General features: G+C 63.4%; 1 protein-coding gene across 2 annotated transcripts; it reads left to right on the top strand.

Annotated features, from left to right (window-relative positions):
* The first annotated feature begins 40 nt into the window (after window positions 1–40).
* Window positions 41–2,793, top strand: MRPL28 (mitochondrial ribosomal protein L28). Of its 2 annotated transcripts, none has more exons than XM_043456505.1 (6): window positions 41–315; window positions 506–803; window positions 1,357–1,509; window positions 1,765–1,899; window positions 1,989–2,075; window positions 2,407–2,793. In XM_043456505.1, exons 1-6 carry the CDS (start codon window positions 41–43, stop codon window positions 2,512–2,514), a joined length of 1,056 nt encoding a protein of 351 aa, XP_043312440.1. In that variant the 3' UTR covers window positions 2,515–2,793. The 2 variants fall into 2 exon arrangements, with proteins under 2 accessions (XP_043312440.1, XP_043312441.1); XM_043456506.1 differs by having other exon boundaries at window positions 145–353.
* Window positions 2,794–9,188: the final 6,395 nt, after the last annotated feature.

The raw sequence follows: 9,188 nt of genomic DNA, 5'->3' as shown, positions 1-9,188 counted from the left end.
GCTCTGATTTCACTGTGATTGGTTAATTTAACATTCTACCATGATGTTTCAAGGCAAGAGTTTTTACATAGTTTTCTGCGCTCTTTCCGGGAGGCGGGAAGGTGGGACCGAGATTGACAAGTCCCCGCACTTGCCGACGGTGCCTAGAGCCGCCGCCTTCTCCGCAGGGAGTTTTCTACCGTCCGTAAAGGCGGGAAAGGGGGCGGGACGAGGCGGGGTAGACCGACAGCCTTTGCAGCCAGCCAGTCAGCGGCGGGTGGAGGACCCAATGCCGCGGCGCGACTTCCGGTTCCGGCGAGGCAGGGATTCTGGAAAGTAGGTGGTGTGGCCCGTCTGGGGTCGGGGTCTTGCAGGTTGGAACCCGGGTCATGCGTCTGCGGTCGGGGCTGCGCGAAGGGCTGGGCCGGTGAAGGGCTGGGCCGGTAGCGGGGATGTCGCGGGAGCGGGTATGGTCGAGGCCGCCTGCTGCCGGGCGCGCGTGACGGCGGCCCCGGCCTCCCGCCAGGCTCGCCGCGATGCCCCTGCACAAGGTCCCGGTCGGTCTGTGGAAGCGGCTGCGGCTGCGCGAGGGCATCTGCTCCCGCCTGCCCCCGCACTACCTGCGCTCCCTGGAGGAGGCGCGGACGCCCACGCCCGTGCACTTCAGGCCGCATGGGGCCAAGTTCAAGATCAACCCCAAGAACGGGCAGCGGGAGCGTGTGGAGGATGTGGCCATTCCCGTTCACTACCCCCCGGAGTCCCAGCTGGGGCTCTGGGGCGGCGAGGGCTGGCTGAAGGGTTACAGATACGTCAACAACGACAAGGTGGGTGAGCAGGGCGCGCTGGAGCCGTGCTTCCGCGGTCTCGCTGCCCTGCTCCGCGTGGGCTTTTGGGGCATGTGGACAGTGAAAGAGCGCCCACCCTTCCAGGAGAGAGCCTGACAGTGTGGTGGAGACCGCTCCCTCTGAGGTGTCCTCAGGAGTCGAGTCTCAGTTCTGGCAGCCAGGTCGAGTGTTCAGATGGGAGGAGCCCTGAGTGTTGAGAAGGGCTGGGGGTGAGGTTTCAGGTCACCTGTCCTTGCTGCCAAAGGTTCACCTCGGATCCTGTCTCCTGAGTCTGCTCCTAAGCGGTGCTGCCTCCGGGGCGAGCTTGGGGTTGGGGGCTTTGTGTCTTTAAGGCCTCCCAGGCTCGCGTCTCTTTGCCCTTGGCCCCTTGGTCCCTGGTTTGGAATGACCTGTGAACCACAGGATACAGTTGTGTGTGTGCTGTGTCTGGAATGAAAAGCAGCACCGTGGGCAGAGTCTGGGTGGGGGTGGTCCCTGCACTCCAGGGTGTGGCGAGAAGCAGCAGGGCTCAGCAAGCCTCCTGCACTTGCAGTTCTCCAAGAGGGTGAAGAAGGTGTGGAAGCCACAGCTGTTCCAGCGTGAGCTCTACAGTGAGATCCTGGACACCAAGTTCACTGTGACCGTGACCATGCGCACCCTGGACCTCATTGACGAGGCCTACGGGTTTGACTTCTACATCCTCAAGGCAAGCATATCAGCACCAGGCCGGAGTCCCTGGTGAGATGTAAACGGGACCATGTTCCTTCCTGGACACCCCGGTGGGAGTCAATTACGTGGATGTGGGAAGCACAACCACCTCCTTCTCTGTTCATAGACCTTCCACTCTTCGGACCTGGGTGTGGGGGCTGCCAGCTGCTGGGGGGGAAGCTGGAGGGGCCAGCTGTTGGGGTGGGCGGGGCCCTGCCCTCAGCACCTGGCCCCATGCGGTGCCTCCTGCCAGACCCCGAAGGAGGACCTGTGCTCCAAGTTTGGGATGGACCTGAAGCGAGGGATGCTGTTGCGGCTCGCCCGACAGGACCCCCAGCTGCACCCGGACGACCCCGAACGGAGGGCAGCCATCTATGACAAGTACAAGGTCGGGGCTCCAGCCTTTACTGACTGCTCCTCATGGGCCCCCCAGCTGGCTGCCTGAACCTCACTGAGAGCCTGTCTCTGCCTGCCCAGGAGTTTGTCATCCCGGAGGCAGAGGCTGAGTGGGTCGGTCTGACGCTGGACGAGGCCGTGGAGAAGCAGAGGCTCCTGGAAGAGAAGGTGAGCATGTGGGAGGACCAGCGAGAGCCAGAGGCTTGGTGCCGCTGCTTGCTGTGCCCGCCTGGCACTCCCCAGGGTCTGCCCAGTACCACCCGGAGGCCTTTGCGTCTGTCTCTTAGAGGAGTCTGTAGCACGTGGTAGCTGCTGCCCCCTCCCTCTGCCTTTATTCTCTACAGTCCAGCCAGGGAAGCCAGGGGCAGGTGTCTGATCCTGTGGCCCTCTCCCACAGACAGGGCACTGTCCTCTGGGTTAGGGGCTGGTGTTTGGTCAGCAGCAGCTGGACTCCCGGCCTCCCCAGACCACCTTATGGTGACCCGTCTTGCCCCTCCAGGACCCCGTGCCTCTGTTCAAGGTCTACGTGGAGGAACTGGTCGAGCAACTTCAGCAGCAGGCGCTGTCCGAGCCAGCTGTGGTACAGAAAAGAGCCAACAGGACGTAGCTGCCCGGGGACCTGGGCCTGACGGCCAGGCTCAGCACCGTGGACAGAGCCAGGGGCCTGGGTGACAGCCGCCCATGGGCAGTGGGTGAACCCATGGCTGTGTGTGCTGGCCACGCAGTTCCTGGGTAGGGTGGGCTTTGCGGGAGCCCCAGGATCCCCAGAGGCCTGGGGCTGTCTTAACTGCCTGTGTGGCTCGCTGCTCCCTCCCCCTGCAGCAGGGGCCCTGTTGAGGAGGATTACCACTCTCCGGGCCCAGCCTGAGTAAAGTCTGAGCCAGGCCACGTGTGTGCTGCTTTGCTTAGAGGATCAAGCTGACTCCCTGCCCAAGTGGTGCCGGGACGCAGCTCAGGTGGGTAGTGGTCCCGGGTGTTCAAGACTTCAGTCTTGTCTCTCGTGGAGGACCCAGCGCCCGGGGAGCAGAGTGATGCTGCCCCTCCCACCGGTGCACGGCCCTGCCCAGGTGGACTGTCCTCCAGAGCCATGCCACGTGCCAAGGCCGGGCTTGGGACTTGGGTATATAGGGTCCACGCCAGCTCGGCCTTTGGCGTGGTGAGCACCCCCACCAGCCCTGGGAGGCGCGGGGGCAGAGGGTGTCCTGCAGGGAAAGCCTCGAGGCTGCAGCTTCTTGGCAGCCCCTCCCTGTCATGCCCAAAAGGTGGCCTGTGACGTTGGCGCCCCTCCTCTGCTGACCCACAGCCTGAACTTGGCAGGGGCGCTGTGCCCCTGGTGAGAGGCTGGACCAGGCACCTGAGGCCTCTCTTGATCTGAGATTTGGGGGCCATGACCCTCTTTGCTGACCTTTACCCAGGAATCCTAAGCACTGAGGTCCATCCGGGTTTCTCTGGGAGGACGAGTGGGTGCCCTGACCAAGTCCTGTGGCTGACTGGACCACCAGGACTACCATGACACCACCTGGACTGTGTTTATCGGACAGGAGACCAGAGAGAGCCTGCAGCTGGCTGGTGAGCACGGCTGTAGGAGGGCCCTGGAGACCCTTGGCTCCCGGCGAGGTCATCCAGGATTAGGGGCTGCCTTGGGGTCAGGGCGCTAGCAGGAGTGCCCTGGAGGTGACCAGTCCCTGTCTCCTCCATGGACCTCTAGGCCCCATGTGTCCTACCCCTGTTTTGTGATTGGTTTTAATTTTTTAAGAATTTGACCAAATGCTGATGGTGCTCAGCTCTCCCCTGGCCCGGCTCTGTGGGCTGGCGATGTCCAGCCCAGTTATCCAAACCACAGCCCCGGCTCGGTGGACTGGGGGTGCTCTGGGCGGGCCACATTCCCTCCCGTGTGCAGGGTCTCCTCCCCACCCCAGCCCCCCAGTCTCCGCCTGGGTTCCCTGTGATGTGTACCCAGAACATTCCCCATTCACTGACCTCAACTCTGGTAGTTCTGCCTTGCCTGCTCCTTCTTGCTCCAACTAAGGCCGTAGCCAAGGGGGCACCTGTGTCATTCCTGGGCCCCCAAGGGACCCTGCACCGGCACAGGGTATGTGACCTGAGTAGGTGGGGGCTGGGCCAGGTATTGGCAGTGGCTGTGGGTTGGGGGGAGGGGGGGACTGGTGGGTCCTGGGAGGCCTCTGCTGGCTACTGGGAGGAGCTTGGCATGCCCTGAGAGGGTCACTAGCCTGCCCGCCACACGGGGCCGAGCTGGCGAAGGGTCTGAGTGCAGCCCTTTTCTGCTGGTGTAACAGCAGTTTCATCAAATTCTCCCCGATACCCTTGACTCAGGAGAAGTTTTGCAGCCCTTCATTGCAGGGCTGACTCACTCCCCGGCCCCTGGGAAGCCACCCCCAGGCCTGTGGGTTTTGTCTCGGAGGGGCAGTGGTGAGGGGACAGGGACTGCCCTCCACGTGTCCCACCTCCAGTCCTGGTCAGGCTGAGGCCCCCTGAGCTGCCTTTGCCCCCCTCAACCAGACCCCTGCCATGTTGCTGTTTGAGCCTCTGGTTCTGCCCTGGCTGAGGTCCTGCAGCTCCTCAGTACTTGCGTTGTACCGAGGAAGGTCAAGCCTGTAGAAACTGGAGCTGCCCTGCACTGGCTCCTGGCCGCAAACCGGCCATGCCCCTGTCTCTGCACCAGCTGGGTCAACCCTCCTCTTGTGTTTCCACGACAGCAGAGCTCAACCAGTATGCTTCCCTGCTGGACTGGGCAGAAGGGTAAAGCATCACGGTGGCTGTGGACTAGGGAGGGGCCCTCGGGGCCAGCCGTGGGGGCCCTGACAGCGTGGCCATCAACACCATGGTGTCCTGAGGCCCTGTTGTGTCCACTGCCTCCTGATGTCCCTGAGTCCCTAGAGAAGGAGATACCCTAGGCCCAGAGGGGCAGGCCCCTCAGGAGGGTCTCACCTGAGTCCTCCCATCTGCACAGGGCAGCCTGTGCCCTGTCAGGGTGTGGGGGAGGCAGAGGAGCCGCGGGGGCATCCACAGGAACCAGGACCTGCCCAACCTGCACACCCATCGCTGCCCCTTGAGCCAGCTCCCGCCCCCGCTGGCTGCCCCCAAGGCGGAGCCCTGCAGGGGTCAGAAGAACCTGTGCAGGCTGGCGCTCCCTGGCAACAGGCTGGAGCCCTCCCAGCACACCCGGAGCCCCTTTACCAGCCCCAGGGGCCCAGCTCTGAGTCCCCACCTGTACTTTGCCCCTGGACAGGCTCTGCCTGCTCATGGTGTCCACAGATGGGAGGCTGCAAGGCTGGGGATGGAAGCTCGGAGACTGGGCAGCGTGGGGTGGGGCTAGGCCAGTGTGAAGAAGTCTGGGATGAATCTAGGGTCCTGGTCAAGCAGCTTCTGGGCCCAGCCTAGCATCCCCTCTGCCTGTTCCCTCAAGTGTGTGAGCCCTGGGTTCCTGTCCCACACTCCCCTTGACTCCGGATCCCTCTGGCTTTGGCAGTGGCCTCCGCAGGGTCTGCCTCAACCCTGGCTCTTCCTGGGGCATGAGGCTCACACCTGCTCCTCCACGCCAGGCCTCTGGCCTCCATCTTCTGCTTGGCAGGTGGGGCTGGGCTGCCCAGGGCTCTCCAGTGGCCTTCATGGGGGCCTCAACAAGGTGGTGCTGACCCCAGCGGCCCATGGGAGACCACAGGCTGTCAGGGACATGGGGTGGGGGTGGCTCCAGGCTGCTCTCTGCCCTGTAACGCCCAGAAGGGCCGGTCCTTGGAGTGAAGGTGTGTTGTGTCCTTGCTGGAAAGCTGTGGCGTTGAGACCTCAGGGAAAGCCTTGCTGAGGCCAGCAGACTGGGTACAGGCCCTGGGAAGAGCAGCTGCAAAGGCTTGGGGTTGGAAAGAGTCCCCTGGTCCTGTCGGACAGGCACACAAGGTCTTTGGGGCAGGAGGGCTCTGCTGGGGATCATGTGAGTGTGACCAAAGGGTCCAGGAGGGGTTGGCTGCAGAGATGAGGCCGGCAGGCCCTTTGTGGTCCGAGGTGAAGAGAGGTTGGATCTCCCTCGAGGGTGGGGCGTTCCCGCGGCTCCCCCTTCCGCTGCCCTCACCCATTATTTTCTCACCAGCCTGGGCCTGGCCTTCAGCTCCTGGTGCAAGCCTGACCTGAAGTCTTCCTCTTAGTAGGGTCTGCATGGACACTGTTCCTGGCACTGCCAGGGTGTCAGGAAGGGCATGGAGTCGTTTGAGACATGTCCCAAGAGAGGGACAGGGACCCCTCGCGCTGGACGTGCACAACACACACGCACACACACTCAACGGCTGCTGGAGGAGCAGCCACCACCCAGCCACGTCTGACCTGACCCTCCGAGGGGACCCTGGCATGGGCCCACCAGCGGTGCCGCCTGCTCCCTCCGCAGTCAGGAGTGGCTCGGGGGTGGCGGTGTCTAAAGGGGCTGGTTGCCATGGCTACCATAGGGTTCCGAGGCCGTCATCTGGTCCCTGCCTCAGCCAATCGGCGGTGGAAGCCCGAGCTGCAGCCTAGAGTCACGCTTCTTCCTCGCAGCCACACAGTGGCCAAGAGCAGGGACCCGCTTCCTGGAGTGGCTCAGAGTGCTCTCACGGACGGCCAGGCCCAGCATGGCGGAGCGCGGGCCGGTGGGGCGGGAGCAGGCGCACGGAGCCAGGCAGGTGAGGTAAGCCGGGCGGGCGCACGGACAGACAGATGGGTGGACAGGCAGACAGGTGGACGCGCTCCCTGCTGCCCATTGTTCTTGTGGCGGAGCCCAGAGCCCTCCGCCCACCCCGCCCTCTGCACCTTCACCCTGGGACCCTCTCCCCAGATACCCCAAGGAAGGGTCACGGGAAGAAAGACAAAGGGAACGGCGCGAGGCAGGACGAATCGCAGCGCACCGAGGCCCAGGAAACCGCTCTCGTGGGTCTTTCTCGGCAGATTTCACATAGAGGCGGCATCAAAGACCCCCAACTGGCGAGGGCCCTGGGCGTAACGGCCGCCCGGCCCCTCTCCCTGCCACCGCTCCCAGGGCTAGGCAACAGGCATGTCAAGGCAGTGCAGTTGCAGGAGCATTTTTTTTTTGAGAAGAAAAAAATAAAAAGATGGAAAAAAGGGGGAAAATGTTCACCTATAACAGGAGCGGTCAGCCCAAGATGGATCAGAAGCGCCAAATCCCATTACTCGGGACTTCAGAGGACAGGCCCCGAAAAGGCAGCTGTGATTAAGAGCTTGTAAATGGAGTGTCTTTTGGAGATCAAAGAGGGACACGCTCATGTGTGTGCATGTGTGCGCGTGTGCACGCGTGTGTGCAGGAGCGCGCGTTGAGGGGCATCAGCAGTGGGACCGTGCGCCACGGCGCGGTGGAGCCTGGCGTGTCACCTGCCGGCCACGGCCGCCCTCCATGTTGCAGTGTCCCTGCTGCTTGCTCTGTGCTGCGTGTGGACGCCCCGGGGGCTGAGCCCACGCAGGCGAGGCCCGGTACCCACTGCCCACAGCCAGCGCTGGGCAGCCGGCCCTCTGGAAGGTGGTCCTGCCTGGGCCTCGGCCCCCAGCATGGGCCTCCGTCTTCTCCGGGTCTGCTCTCGTCCCTGTGTTTGGCCCAGACGGACCTGGCGAGAGCCGAGGGCTCAGGCCCGCTGCAGCAAGCCCACCGTGAGGACAGGCGGAGGCGCCTGAAAGCGCCCTGTCGTCCTGCTGCCCGCAGAGGCCGCAAGCTCCCAGATGGCCTGGCGAGCGTGTCTTGGAGGTTCAAAGCCTCCGTCAGTGCGATTGTTAGGTTATTAGGTAAACTCTGAGGAGCAAATCTTTTAATCCACTGTGGCTAATCCAGTGCACTTTTGTTTGCCATGACAGATTCTGCAGCAACAAAGGGGCCAGAGGGACCCGGCATACATAATCACATACTTATAACTGGGCCGCAGCGGCCGTAGGGCTCCTAGGCAGCCGAGAGAGACATCGAGGGACAGCAAGTGAGGGCATGGGTGTGGGCAAGGGCAGCTGGTCCACCTGGGCACACTTCCCCATCTCCTGGCACCAGTCCCCAGCTATGAGCTCAGGGAGGAGCCCTGGTCCCCGGACCGTGCAGGCTCGCAGGGGTGGAATGAAGTGTGCCAGGCCAAAGAAGAAGGGATAACCAACAGATGGGTGTGAGTTCTCACGGCCCCAGGAGGGGCCTTCAGGGATGGGGCAGCTGGGACAGGGAACAGGGAGGACAGAGGTGCCAGTCCACCCGGTGTGAGGTCAGTGCAGCAGGAGGGCGGGGGTCCCCGGGGGAGCTGGCCCCTCCGCCTGGATCTGCCGCTCCTGGGGAAAGCACTGGGAGTGGGCGGGGCCGGGAGGCCAGTCCTCTGTTGGTGACGTGTCTGAGACACTTGACCTGGACCACAGCCAGCGTAGGGTCCAGCTCGTGGCCTACGCCTGTTCATGGAGGGCTCCACACAGACCTCTGAGGCCAGCAGCAGGTCGGCACCCTCACTTGCTGAGGAGGGCACTCTGACTCAGGGAGGTGCCCAAAGACTCTAGCTGGCCTGATGCAGGCAGGTGCTCAAGTATCCAGGGAGGCGGCAGCTGGTCAGGGGATTCGGAAGCACCAAGCTGGGGAGGTGTGGGGCTGGGGTGGGGGGCGCTGCTCGCCCCTCCTCCTTCCCAGGCCCCAGTGGCTGCCGGGAGCCACCTTGCACATCAAACCCTCAACACCTGGCCTCAGCCCCTGAGCTTAACAGACAGCCGTGTGGCGAGACTCCACCAGAGAGGCGGTACAGGAGGGCGGCCCTGCTATGCCCCTTGACCCGGAGTGACGCGACCCCCTCAGGACACAGGGTGAGACCTGAGCTGGGTACATGTGGAGGGTACCCTGGGATCGCGTGTACTGGCTTGGGACTTGACCCTTGACTCCTGGGGGCCAGCAGGGGTGTGGGGGCTGTCAGGTCTGCTGGGTGAGTCATCTGTGCAGGGACCCCGGGATGAGCGTGGCGCTGGCTTGTTGGGCCTGTGACTCGGGGCTCCAAGCAAGCGGAACAAGCAGGTGACCCCTGCAACTGGTTGTCTTTGAGAATGCCCGCAACGGCGGGGTGCTTGGAATGCTTCCTTCTCCACTCTGGGTGGGACCTCCTGGCCTGAGAGAGGCCGGGGTAGGATGAAGCATCTCCTAGGAGCCTGGGCCACTGGGACGGGATGACAGAAAGCAGCAAGGCCAGAAAGCATCTGCTGCGCCACTGAACTGACCTTGGAGCCAGCTTGTCTGAGGAAAGCCCTGCTTCTGTCCCCCGCCCCTCCATGCTTGGTACTTGG

Source organism: Cervus canadensis, chromosome 32 (genome assembly GCF_019320065.1).
Source record: "Cervus canadensis isolate Bull #8, Minnesota chromosome 32, ASM1932006v1, whole genome shotgun sequence".
Taxonomy (NCBI): domain Eukaryota; kingdom Metazoa; phylum Chordata; class Mammalia; order Artiodactyla; family Cervidae; genus Cervus; species Cervus canadensis.
The sequence above is the reverse complement of the archived record's forward strand: the minus strand, read 5'-3'. Positions and strand labels throughout refer to the sequence as shown.